The sequence below is a fragment of the Neocloeon triangulifer genome, unplaced genomic scaffold (assembly GCF_031216515.1).
Source record: "Neocloeon triangulifer isolate White Clay Creek 2 clone unplaced genomic scaffold, ASM3121651v1 ptg000003l, whole genome shotgun sequence".
Classification (NCBI taxonomy): Eukaryota; Metazoa; Arthropoda; class Insecta; order Ephemeroptera; family Baetidae; genus Neocloeon; species Neocloeon triangulifer.
In genome coordinates, this window is record NW_026775546.1 from 674282 (window position 1) to 686440 (window position 12159).

The 12159-nt window shown below is 39.1% G+C and overlaps 8 protein-coding genes across 11 annotated transcripts; 5 read left to right on the plus strand and 3 right to left on the minus strand.

The window, feature by feature from the left end:
• Window positions 1-495: 495 nt before the first annotated feature.
• Window positions 496-1719, plus strand: LOC132205657 (galactoside 2-alpha-L-fucosyltransferase SEC1-like). Its single transcript, XM_059634874.1, has 3 exons — window positions 496-742; window positions 834-1373; window positions 1429-1719. The coding sequence occupies exons 1-3, from the start codon at window positions 572-574 to the stop codon at window positions 1717-1719; spliced, it is 1002 nt and encodes a 333-aa protein (XP_059490857.1). The 5' UTR covers window positions 496-571.
• A 260-nt stretch (window positions 1720-1979) lies between these two features.
• LOC132192917 (uncharacterized) lies at window positions 1980-3513 on the plus strand. 3 transcript variants are annotated; one of them, XM_059613142.1, is made up of 6 exons: window positions 1980-2138; window positions 2189-2319; window positions 2369-2665; window positions 2731-2913; window positions 2971-3150; window positions 3312-3513. In XM_059613142.1, the coding sequence occupies exons 2-6, from the start codon at window positions 2220-2222 to the stop codon at window positions 3509-3511; spliced, it is 960 nt and encodes a 319-aa protein (XP_059469125.1). In that variant the 5' UTR covers window positions 1980-2138; window positions 2189-2219; the 3' UTR covers window positions 3512-3513. The 3 variants fall into 3 exon arrangements, with proteins under 3 accessions (XP_059469125.1, XP_059469128.1, XP_059469127.1); XM_059613145.1 differs by having other exon boundaries at window positions 2995-3150; XM_059613144.1 differs by having other exon boundaries at window positions 2207-2319.
• Window positions 3514-4478: 965 nt separating this feature from the next.
• Window positions 4479-6431, plus strand: LOC132192839 (galactoside 2-alpha-L-fucosyltransferase SEC1-like). Of its 2 annotated transcripts, none has more exons than XM_059613012.1 (4): window positions 4479-4596; window positions 4724-4857; window positions 5368-5906; window positions 5965-6431. In XM_059613012.1, the coding sequence occupies exons 2-4, from the start codon at window positions 4755-4757 to the stop codon at window positions 6256-6258; spliced, it is 936 nt and encodes a 311-aa protein (XP_059468995.1). In that variant the 5' UTR covers window positions 4479-4596; window positions 4724-4754; the 3' UTR covers window positions 6259-6431. The 2 variants fall into 2 exon arrangements, with proteins under 2 accessions (XP_059468995.1, XP_059468996.1); XM_059613013.1 differs by having other exon boundaries at window positions 4494-4596; window positions 4753-4857.
• A 418-nt stretch (window positions 6432-6849) lies between these two features.
• On the minus strand, window positions 6850-7395 carry LOC132192664 (histone H2A). Its single transcript, XM_059612730.1, has one exon. It carries the CDS (start codon window positions 7319-7321, stop codon window positions 6947-6949), a length of 375 nt encoding a protein of 124 aa, XP_059468713.1. The 5' UTR covers window positions 7322-7395; the 3' UTR covers window positions 6850-6946.
• A 160-nt stretch (window positions 7396-7555) lies between these two features.
• LOC132192527 (histone H2B) lies at window positions 7556-7971 on the plus strand. The gene has a single exon (XM_059612522.1). The coding sequence runs from the start codon at window positions 7566-7568 to the stop codon at window positions 7938-7940; it is 375 nt and encodes a 124-aa protein (XP_059468505.1). The 5' UTR covers window positions 7556-7565; the 3' UTR covers window positions 7941-7971.
• Window positions 7972-9644: 1673 nt separating this feature from the next.
• LOC132192752 (histone H3) lies at window positions 9645-10789 on the minus strand. The gene has a single exon (XM_059612850.1). The coding sequence runs from the start codon at window positions 10188-10190 to the stop codon at window positions 9780-9782; it is 411 nt and encodes a 136-aa protein (XP_059468833.1). The 5' UTR covers window positions 10191-10789; the 3' UTR covers window positions 9645-9779.
• On the plus strand, window positions 10380-10790 carry LOC132192753 (histone H4). Its single transcript, XM_059612852.1, has one exon. It carries the CDS (start codon window positions 10396-10398, stop codon window positions 10705-10707), a length of 312 nt encoding a protein of 103 aa, XP_059468835.1. The 5' UTR covers window positions 10380-10395; the 3' UTR covers window positions 10708-10790.
• A 523-nt stretch (window positions 10791-11313) lies between these two features.
• Window positions 11314-12144, minus strand: LOC132205732 (V-type proton ATPase subunit e-like). The gene is made up of 4 exons (XM_059634990.1): window positions 11953-12144; window positions 11746-11793; window positions 11599-11686; window positions 11314-11545 (listed from the first exon to the last, which is right to left on the minus strand). Exons 1-4 carry the CDS (start codon window positions 12048-12050, stop codon window positions 11504-11506), a joined length of 276 nt encoding a protein of 91 aa, XP_059490973.1. The 5' UTR covers window positions 12051-12144; the 3' UTR covers window positions 11314-11503.
• Between the last annotated feature and the right edge of the window lie 15 nt (window positions 12145-12159).

Genomic DNA, 12159 nt, shown 5'->3' on the forward strand with positions numbered 1-12159 from the left:
AGCTAAATAATCCTAAAGAGAAATTGAAAAAAAGTTATTTTCACATTATTGCAAAATATGTTGAAAAAAATTGGAGCAATTTTCCAGGCTGACGAGCAGTGAGAAATTGCGCGCATCTAAAAATTAATAATTTTCTCCACATTCATAACCGGAAAAAAAGCAAAAATGCTGCATTTAAAATTTGACTGTGCTTTCTGGCCGTAGATCAACTATAGCTTTTAATTTAAATTGTGAACGACAATACTTTTTTTACAACTTTTATTGAGAATAATTTTAATTTTTTCTCGGAAAAATTTAATTTACATTAAATCCATGATTTTTACCCAGGCATAATTTTAAATATTTGTTGTTGACACATACAAAATTTTATTAAAGACAACCTGCGTCCCTTAAATGCAAATATTTGATCAAGATTAGGCACGTCAAAAGTTCTTCTTTTCCAACGCATTCACGTCAATTTTTGTTCAAAAAGTGCGTGCAAAAGATGAAGTTCAAATGTCTTTCCGTGTCTACTTTAATTTTAGTTTTCGTCATTGTGAACGTTTATTTAGGAACAATCGTCTCGAAATACATGGTGGACTTGATTCTGTCTGCGGAGGGGCCCAAAAATTTGACGAGCCAACAGGACCAACTTGTGGAATATTTTGTTGCAAAATTCGGTACCAGAAATGAGAGCGAAACATCAGTGACGGCCGAAGAGATAGAAATTTTTATTCCCAGCCCCGCGACAAACCACTATGAGGTACAAAAATGACTTTAAAAATTATTCCGTTAAAAAATTTATTGTTGTAAATAAATAAATAAATTTTGTATTCATAAATAATTTTTTACAGGCAACAAGTGCAGTTCAAAATCAACACTACCCATGCCCAGACGTGCCCATAGTGACTGTCGAGCACGGTGGTCGTCTCGGAAACAAAATCTGGGAGTACGCGGCCGTGTGGTGCCTTTCCAGGCTGATGGGCCGCCCTGGTTTTGTTCCCATCTCCCTTTTGTCAACCCTGAGCACCGTCTTCAACGACCTCAGCCTACCCGCCATTGAAGAAATCGAACATTGTGGTTTAGAGTTGGACCGGAAACCGGTCACCCTTCAGCAACTGATGCCGCTGACAGAACTGATTCACCGTTACAGGGGACGAAACCTTTTACTCCCCAAGTACATTGTTTTTCTAGAACCGATTTTTCTCTACCGAGACCTTTTGAGGGACGAACTGAGTTTCAAAACGGAAATCCTGCGGCAGGTTCAGGAGACGATCGATCAGGTCGGAGGGTCCAGGAAAACTCTGGTTGGAGTCCACGTGAGAAGGACCGATTTCAAGGAATTTCTTCCGAGGGCCTTCAACAGCTCCCTCGCCGACGAAGACTATTACAAGGTAAAATTATAAAAATAATATTTTAATTATTTAATACATTTTTTTTTCAATTTAGAAAGCTATGAATTGGTATCGAGTGAATTTAAAAGGCCCGATTTTATTTCTGGTGGTCAGCGATGATGTTCCTTGGTGCAAAAAGAACCTTCTGTCTAAGGATGTGAGAATCGTCTCAAAAAGCCCCGAACACGATTTGGCCCTTCTTTGCAGGAGCGACCACACTATTATTGACTACGGGACTTTTGGTTACTGGGGCGCCCTGATGTCCAAAGGGCACACCGTCTCTCTGGGCGTCCACAAGTACTTCAGCCACAGAATGGCCAAGCAAGCGAACTGGACAATATTTTAAATTTTATGCACTTGTCGGCAAAAGCTAATAAAGAAAAATTGCATTTCAAGTGGTTTTAAATTTTGTTATCCTCAGGAAAAATTTTAAAAAAATTCTCCATATAAAGGATTTTTATTTAAATTATGTAAATTCAGTCAGTTTCAAATTTGAAACAATTTCAGAGGAGCAAAAACAGATATCATGTGACATCACTTCCTGCACACGCTAGTGTTCACTGAATGTTGGGAAAGCGGCCGCATTTTCCTCCTGTACTGTTTGAAATGAGCAGTGACCTGAATTTCCTTGCCTCCGAAAAAAATGATGCTTGACGGAAAATTGAAACAATATTTATTTAATCTACTAACTAAAGTTTCCAGTATGCCGTACAGATAAATTTAAAAACGTTCATTTTCAATCTCAAATATTTTATTTGAAAAATTGTAAGTAAATTTTTATTTTAATAGTCCATAAAATAATTTTAAAAATTTAGGATTGTTTTCTATTGCAGTACTATAAAGATAATGCTTCACGGTCACAAACTGATCAGTAGAAAAATCAAATTTATTTGTGTGTGTGGAGGAATTCTGCTTGTCACAATTATTTCACAATTGCACAAAAAAGGTTAAAAATTTTCATATTTTATAATTTCCGAAATTTATTTAGAAATTAGGATTGAGTTTTTCATCCACCTGCAGTCTAAAGGCAACTAACCGTGGGCCGCACCAGTTCGTCGTTTCCTTCTCCTATTTTGGCGAAAATGATTCCGAGGCAAAGGGATATTTTGAAGGAATTTCTGCCAATGCCCATCTCGTCCAGAAATTTTACCCCGGCTGGGTGATACGTGTTTATCACGACATTAGCCAGAGAGGAACACGAAAAGATGATTTGGACAAATTGGAGGAAAAATTCGGCGACTGGGTCGATTTTTGTTTCGTGGGAGAAGTGCCTGGATTTGGAAACTTACTGAGCAAGTTTAACAAGAAAAAATTATTATAAAATTAATTGTTAAAAAAAAAAATTAAATTTTTGCAGGGGCGCAACAAAATATGTGGCGGTACCTGACGTTGTCAGATCCACTTGTGGACTTTTCGCTTTTTCGCGATCTTGACAGTTTCATTAATGATCGAGAGGAGAAAGCAGTTCGTCAATGGCTAGCTGGGAATTACGCTTTACACATAATGAGGGACAATCCATACCATGGCACCGAAATTCTTGGTAAAAATTTGAAATCTAAAAATAAAATAAATATTTTAAAGTTATTTTATTATCAAGGATTTAAAAAATTCTGTTTAATAGGCGGAATGTGGGGTGCTCGAATGGATTTAGGGCACAGAAAAATTTGGAGCGACTCGCTCATCAACATGTTAAAATATGGTAGGGAAGCTGGCGAACTAAAAATGGACCAGGAAGCACTCGGCATGTTTATTTGGCCACACGCAGTGAACATCAAAGGTTTTACTCAATTATTTATTTATTTATTCTCCACTCGATACAGTCATGTCATGAATACAGCAAAAAAAAACTATACAGAAAAAGTACAGAAAAAGCTGAAAATACATTTTAAAAGAGACATACTGTTAATATTTTTTCCAATTATTGTTAAAATTTTGTAGGTTTTGCGCTTCAACATGACAGCTACTTTTGTGAAAATCCTGATTTTCAACTCGCTGGCAAAATTTTGCCCTTTCCGACCTGCAGAAATGAATCTGAGGTTCTAAATTTTGTTGGATCTCGGCGGCATGTAGACAAAGAGCCAATGACAAACAAGTGCCCAGAGGCGTGCAGACTGAATAAAAATTGCACTTTTTGCTGATATTCGCCTAGCTAAATTTTTAAATTTATTATTTTTTTTATAGCAAAAAAATTATATAAGAGTATTTAAAATATTTTAATAAATAATTAAAAAATAATTTTGACAACTTCATAAAAAAAATTATTTTATAAGTTCTTATTTTATGATTATCTGCCTAATCACGGTAGCAAATTAGCGATTACAAAAAAAAATAATAATAATAAACATAATCAAAACAGTACAAACTGAACACTGAACAGTAAAAATTATAAAATTTATTTCTAAATTTCCAGAAAAACCCAAAAACCCAATTTCACTTTACTTTTCAATCTTTGTCTTTACCTTTTTCACTTCTTTTTCAGTTTTTTAATAAACACGAGCGCAGAGCGCCTTGTACGCTCTAAACTTACAGTCATTAATTTTGCAAAATATTTCCTGAACCTGAAGAGTGTGTGCCAGTTTTTATATTTTAATTTTAATAATTATTATTATTATTTTTTATTACCTTTCATTCTGTCTGATTGTGGTCTGGTCTGAATATAATAGAAAATAATTTTTCCATATAAATCTTTTTTCAGATGCAGGGAAACATCAGAAAATGCCTTAAACTACAGAACAGTTTTTTAATTTTCACAATGTAAATTATGAGTTGAAATTTTTAATTAGTTTTATTTGTAATGAAAGTCTGAAATGCTTTTGTACCTTCCTTGGCCCCCCACGTCGCAAAATGCGTGCAAAGTTGAAATGCCTTTCTCTCTAAAAAAAATATTTGTGCCGACCATGATAGTGAAAAATAAATAAATCATAGAAAAATCTCCCACTTCCCAACATTTACCCTTAACAAATGCAACAAACGTACATTTTGTATTGTTGGCATTAACAACAGTACGCCCGAGTTTTAATGAGAAAAAGTCATATAATATAATTGCTGTTATAAAATACCTGACTTTGCAATTCAAGAGATGTCACACGCCTATTCTCTCGTCAATTGTCAGAAGTGCTTCACACGTAGCTACTCCACGTCAAGTTCACTTTTTCACACGATGCATATTTAAGTTGAAAAGAGGCTTTTTCAGTGAACTTATTTTATCAAATCGTTGTCGAAGGTAAATAAAAATCCAAAATTAATAATCTTTCTCTTTCTAAATTTGTAAAAAGTAATTTTTGAGGTAAAATATGGCAATCCTAAACGTTGACATGTTGAAAATTATTTGAACTTTTGCCTTTTTGCAGTGAACTACTGTTGTATAACGCTTTTGCAGAAATGATGAGGAAAATTTTTGCAATAGTCATTGCCGGCGTGATTTTCCTAGTCGCCAGCAACTTCTTCCTTGTACACAACACCACTGTTTTGTTCCTGCCAAAAGGTAAAATACATTCAAATAATTTTTTCCAGAAGAAAATTAAAAGTTATCGAAATAAATAAATACCAAAAATTGAAATCGTACCGACCTCATTGGAAAAAATTTTGTTTTTCATTCTAAAATTAATTTTAAGTATAATTCTATTTTTGCAATAATTAGAAGAAAAAAACAACACATGAATAAAAATGATGTAATTTTATTCAATGCCCTATTTTTGGTTGAGAAAATACTACCACACAGTTATTGCTAATTTTCATCTCTAACAAACACACTATACTAAGCTATTAGGGAAAATTTACTTTGCTCTAAGTAATTGTTCAAAAGTGGCTTGAGGCTGGGACGATAATTTATTTCTTCATTTATTCTATTAAATAAATTCTTGCAACAAATTTAGTATTAAATTTGTTAAAATATTAAAATTACCCAAACCGCAAAAAGCGGGATTTTCTGAACATTGCCCATGCTAAATTTTTGTGACAATTTTATACATTTGACCTTAAATTTGAAATTTAGCGGAAGCCGTACAGGGTCATCATCTTTATCCCTGCCCCAAGATTCCGATAGTGACCATCGAGGACGGCGGTCGGCTCGGAAACAAAATCTGGGAATACGCGGCCGTGTGGAGCGTCGCCAGATTGATGGGCCGCCCTGGCTTTGTCCCTCGCTCCCTTAAGACCACCCTGAGCCGCACCTTTGGCAATCTGAGTCTGCCCACCCTGGAGGAGATTGGGCACTGCGACCTGCAACTCAACTACAACAAGTCGATCAGCGCCCTCAGCATCTTGCCGCTGACCGAAACCAGGTCTCGCTTTCAGGGTCGCAACATGCTACTGCACAGGTACGAAATGTTCCTGGAGCCGGCCCTGATGTACCGAGACCTGCTGAAACTGGAATTCAGTTTCAAGCCGGAGATTGTGCGTCAGGTCAAAGAGACCTTTGCGAAATTTGGCGAGGGAAAAACCCTTGTCGGGGTTCACGTCCGTAGAACTGATTTCAAGGAATTCCTGCCCGTTTATTTGAAGACCACCCTGGTTAACGACGATTTCTACAAAGTATTAATTACAATAATTAATAATTTTTCGATTTTATTCAATAAACGCATAATTTTAGAATGCGATGCAGTGGTACCGCGAAAATGTAAAAGGCCCGATATTATTTCTGGTCGTCAGTGATGATATCAGTTGGTGCGAAACGAACCTTCGTTTTGAGGATGTCAGGGTGGTGACCAACAGTAGCCCTGCGCACGATTTGGCCCTTCTCTGCATGAGCGACCATACCATCGTCGACTACGGCACATTCGGGTTTTGGGGCGCGTTTATGTCCGAGGGACACACCGTTTCGCTGGGCGTCTACAAATCTTTCACAAAAACTATGGCCCAAGAAGCGAATTGGACCTTATTTTAACTCCACAGTCAAATAAGCGACAAAAACAGTAGTTTTTATTACCAAAGATGAAAGGAGCAATTGATTTAATAAAAGTATATAATATCAACACCACTAAATTTATTAAAGATTTAAACTTCTTAATTAATTTTCCTTTTTAAATGGGTGAGAAATCTACGAGCATCAAAAATTGTATATGGTAATTAATTTAATTGAATAAATAAATTTAAATCACAAGAATTATTGCTATGAACACTATGAATATTCCCAAATGTGGCGAAAATAAAAAAAATTTCTACCACTTTTACAAGAATTTATTGGAAAATAAATTGACCCCACGCTTGTAAGGTGCAAAAAACCATGTTTCGTTTTGATTTCATAATGAAAATGAATCAAAATAATTGTCAAAATTTAAATTTTGTTAAAAAAAATAGTGTTTAAATAAATATTTAATGAGAAAGTGAGAAGTGAATGGCTAAATGCATTTTTTCATAATTGCTGTGAACGCGTGCAGCTCATGCACTTAGCTGAAAATGTTTTGCAATATATCCACTAAATTCAAACAGTGTAAAATTATTTCTCTTTTCTCTCTTTCATTAATCGCAAATTTAATTTCATGAATATTTTAATCATTGCTTTCGCACTCTTATTTGAGTAATTTGGGTGGCCCTGAAAAGGGCCGATTTTCGAAGACTGATGTTTCGGGCGCTTATGCCTTCTTGTCGGTCTTCTTGGGGAGGAGGACGGCCTGGATGTTGGGCAGGACACCTCCCTGGGCGATGGTGACGCCGGAGAGCAGCTTGTTCAACTCCTCGTCGTTGCGGATGGCGAGCTGCAAGTGACGGGGGATGATTCTCGACTTCTTGTTGTCGCGGGCGGCGTTGCCGGCCAACTCGAGGACTTCAGCGGCCAAGTACTCCATGACGGCGGCCAGGTAGACGGGGGCGCCGGCACCGACGCGCTCGGCGTAGTTGCCCTTCCTCAGCAGACGGTGGATTCTGCCGACGGGGAACTGAAGTCCGGCACGGCTGGAGCGGGTCTTTGCCTTTCCCTTCACCTTTCCTCCCTTGCCACGTCCAGACATGTTGATGCTTGTTCTTGTTGCGACGAAACGAAACAGATGCCAGCCTAGGGCCGCCTCAGAGTATTTATACTCGAAGGGGGGAGTGCGGCGCGACAAAAAACCGCTGACGGAGTTCGCGGCTCCGAGCCAATGGAAGTTGCGGAGAGAGGAGAGTGGCTCGCGCGCCGCTCCGCCGCCGCCGAATAAATACGGGGCCCTTTCACTGGGGCAGCATTAGATCTGTTTGGTCTGAACCGCACTCAACATGCCACCCAAAACCTCCGGAAAGGCCGCCAAGAAGTCTGGCAAGGCCCAGAAGAACATCAGCAAGTCTGACAAGAAGGGCAAGAGGAAGCGCAGGAAGGAGTCGTACGCCATCTACATCTACAAGGTGTTGAAGCAGGTCCACCCCGACACCGGCGTCTCGAGCAAGGCCATGAGCATCATGAACTCGTTCGTCAACGACATCTTCGAGCGCATCGCCTCCGAGGCCAGCCGTCTCGCCCACTACAACAAGCGCTCCACCATCACCTCCCGGGAGATCCAGACCGCCGTCCGTCTCCTCCTGCCCGGAGAGTTGGCCAAGCACGCCGTGTCTGAGGGCACCAAGGCCGTCACCAAGTACACCAGCTCCAAGTAAGCTGTTCAGCAGCAAACTTGAGGCGAAAATCGGCCCTTTTCAGGGCCACCCAAAACACTCAAGTAAAGCCACTAAGCAATGATGAAAATTATAATTAATCTTAAACAGCTCAATTGATTCTTATGTTCAAAGTGCTTTTAAAAATGATTTTTGGAATATCCAAACTCCAAACTAAAAAGTCTAAAAACTATGCTATAGTAACGATTCCCTCTCTCGCTAATGTTTTGTAATATTAAAATTAATTATTTTAATATTTATTAACCAAAGATATAATATCTGTTGCGATATTTTCAGTTACCTGTAATATTACGTCAGCGTCACAAGAGCAGAGCATTCAAGTCTCAATTCTCAATTACTAAATTTTCCTCTAGAATGCTCAGGCAATTTCAAAACTGTGAGGGAAAAAGTTGGATTTGTATGATATAATTTTTTAAGCATGATAGGTTTTGCTTAATCTTAATATCGTCAAATAATATTAATAGTTTTCATTGATAGAAATTAGCAACAGCCACAATACTCCTTTCAACCTGGACCTTTGCTAACTAAGAGGGAAAGACAACTTCATCTGAGGGTGTCGTTTTTTGTCGCTTAAAGATTTTGCTTAAAGAGATTTTTATGCATCTTTATAAACCTTTCCGACTTATTTCCAATAACTAAAAATCTGGGCTTATAAAATAAAAATTTTTAAGTTTAATACAAAACTCGTAAATCATATGTGAAGTAAAATACTATTGTTGCGCTGTGCTTACTTATTATTGGCATCGTCATTATCAAGCGTTCGTGTAAAATGGCCTGTCTCTGCGGGGCAACGCGTGATCACTTGCCGAATAAAATGTACCGCGACCGCGACGTGCTATAGCTACTTTTTTCTGCTTTGACAGTGACAACTTCTTACAAAAGGATAATTTCAATCATTTCTGATATTTTCTTCCATTCTTGATACATAACAATGAAAATTCACATATAGTGATAAAAAAAAAAACAGGAACTGCAATAACGGCATAGTTATTTTGCATATTTATATTTATTGGTTTTGATGTGAAGGATTGAAAATAAATTAGATTTTTAACATTATTTTGTTTCATCACACCTACAGTACAGATTTATATTTATACTCAAACAAATGAAACTCACGATGGCTAACAAATATACGCATGATTTTGGTAAAATAAAAGCTATACTTTTCTTTCAAATGGCATCACAAGCCCAAAGTTCCCGCCAAGAACAACCACACGTGTCAGAGAGGATAATATCACATCAGCTTTTGCCTCTCCTTTCACCGACTATCATGAGCGCAGCTGCCGAGAAAAAAATTATGCGTTCAGTCCCAGTTTTTTTTCCTTTCTTTTCTGTCTTTCAAATTTAAAAGATGCTTCTGTCTGTACTATTAAATTGGTACCCATCCAGCAATAAGTCTGCAGTTTTTCTTTCTCTTGGCCGGTTGACGTAAATAATTAAATTAATAAGAATGGCACAATCAGTGTATCAAAAATATGTATGTAATTATTATTTCATCCGACACTTCTTCCTGTCATAATTTATATCGTAGGTTCATTTTAAGAAACCTATCTTTCACCGGATAGTTGCATAGGAGGGTTGAAAATTAATTTGGATTTTAGAACATTTATTAATTTTTTTCTAGAATTATTAAAAAAGTTACACCGTGTTTCACTTTTGCAGTGGAAAACTTTATCTTGCTTTTTACTTCTGCTGTCGTTTTAACCAATGTTAAATTTATATCAGTCTCTTTAGTTTGTCTTTGCATATTGCTTTGTGGTTTTACTTGAGTATTTTGGTGGCCCTTAAAAGGGCCGATTTTTGGTGTTTGAGCTGTTTAGCTTAAGCACGCTCTCCGCGGATGCGGCGGGCCAGCTGGATGTCCTTGGGCATGATGGTGACGCGCTTGGCGTGGATGGCGCACAGGTTGGTGTCCTCGAAGAGGCCGACCAGGTAGGCCTCGCTGGCCTCCTGCAGGGCCATGACGGCGCTCGACTGGAAGCGCAGGTCGGTCTTGAAGTCCTGGGCGATTTCACGGACGAGGCGCTGGAAGGGCAGCTTGCGGATCAGCAGCTCGGTGCTCTTCTGGTAGCGACGAATCTCACGGAGGGCGACCGTGCCGGGTCTGTAGCGATGGGGCTTCTTGACCCCTCCGGTGGCGGGGGCGCTCTTGCGGGCTGCCTTGGTGGCCAGCTGCTTGCGAGGGGCCTTTCCTCCGGTCGACTTGCGGGCGGTTTGCTTCGTACGTGCCATGTTGAGACGAGTTGAAACGTGTCCAAACTCGTCGCGACCCCGCTATTTATCCTCTTTTTGGCTCCGCCCCTCGGCCGAGTTTGGCGCGCCTGCAGTCGGTTGGAGGGGGCTTTTTTTCCGTCGTTGCTTGCGCCGGCCGGTATAAGTAGAGGGGCACAATCCTAGGACATCATCAGTTTCATTCCAACTCTGAACAAGAATCAACATGACCGGACGTGGAAAGGGAGGCAAGGGACTCGGCAAGGGAGGCGCCAAGCGTCACCGCAAGGTTCTGCGTGACAACATCCAGGGCATCACCAAGCCGGCCATCCGCCGTCTGGCTCGCCGCGGCGGAGTCAAGCGTATCTCGGGCCTCATCTACGAGGAGACCCGCGGCGTGCTCAAGGTGTTCCTTGAGAACGTGATCCGCGACGCCGTCACCTACACCGAGCACGCCAAGAGGAAGACCGTCACCGCCATGGACGTCGTCTACGCCCTCAAGAGGCAGGGACGCACCCTCTACGGCTTCGGCGGCTAAGCTGTTCACCACCAACACGCAACAGCAAAAAATCGGCCCTTTTAAGGGCCACCCAAAACTATCTAATAAGAGCGCATAAGCAATGAAACACAAAAACTTAATATTATAGAAGATTAAATTGAAAATTTAGTTTAAATTAAATTTAATCTATCCCATATTAAAAATTACTTGTCATCACTAAGGACGAAAATTTAGTAATACAATCTGCATTTCACCATCCACGCTCACTAAATTGTTTTTTCTCTTTGCTATGGCTTGATGGAGATGAATTCCTGTCCCAATTCAGGGTTCTTCAAGAAATTAATAGAAATTTTTCGTTTTTTTTTTCTTTGTCCCATCTATTTCTTCATGCGCTGAACCTTCTAAATATTCTGCTTTCTTTAATTTCGTTAAATTTTCACTGCTGAAATTGTGCCAGGGTAAAAAAAATCCAGAAAGTGGGTTTGGTGTTTCGCTGCTGATTTGATCAATATTAACCCGATTTTTTTTCAATTAATATTGCATTTATATACGTTATATGTTAGTTAATTACATTTTTATTTACAGAATAAATAATACAGGCCACAAAGCTGCAGCAAAAATTTTCTGATTGAATAATATTTCTGATCACAAGATAATTGTTTTTTATCGACAAATTGACAAAAAGGCACTGCATTTGTTTCAATACTTTTCAGAAAAATAATTCTCAAGGACTATTCAATTGATTTTTTTTCGTGCTCAAAAGTGTGCTGGAGGTTCTCTTATCTTGATCGCCAACTGTACGTTCGGAATGTGTTAAATGGAAGATTTGCAGACCTCAGTGACCAACACCTCCGTGGGTCACGTTGATGGGATTGCCCTGAAATTGTCAAGCTTAACATGAATATTCTGATTTCTAATTAAATTAGTTACCCATTCTCTAGCGATGAGCAACAGGGTGTGGTTCGACAGCCTGGGGCCGATTAGAGGGTTCATCTGGGACATGTAGCAGCAAAGCCAACTGGAGATTAGAGAAAATAATGAATTATTTTATCCGATTGATTTCCACGGGAATCTTACAAGAGCCAACATGTTGCACCAGTCAGCATCAAAACCACCTGGGTTACTCTGAAAATATAAATTATTTGCATATTCTTAATAGAGGGGGATTAATTAAGATTTGCGAAAAAAATTAAGAAACATGAAAAAATAAATAACTCATAACTTTGACGCCTTATTTTGACCATAAGGCCATTGCCGAAGATTAAATGGGTTGAACATATTTACCCTCTGTTCGGCCCTTTGGGCACGACGAAGGGCAGGACGATGCCCACAACACCCCAAAAGACAGTCATCACGGCTATAGGAGCGATCTGGACGCCCATCGTTGACAAATTTGGCTGGAATTCAACAAAATAAGATGAAATTTGGTTTCCTCAAACAATCAGGAATCTCGGATCATATGACTTGTTGCTTTTCCGCAAGTTCCGATTT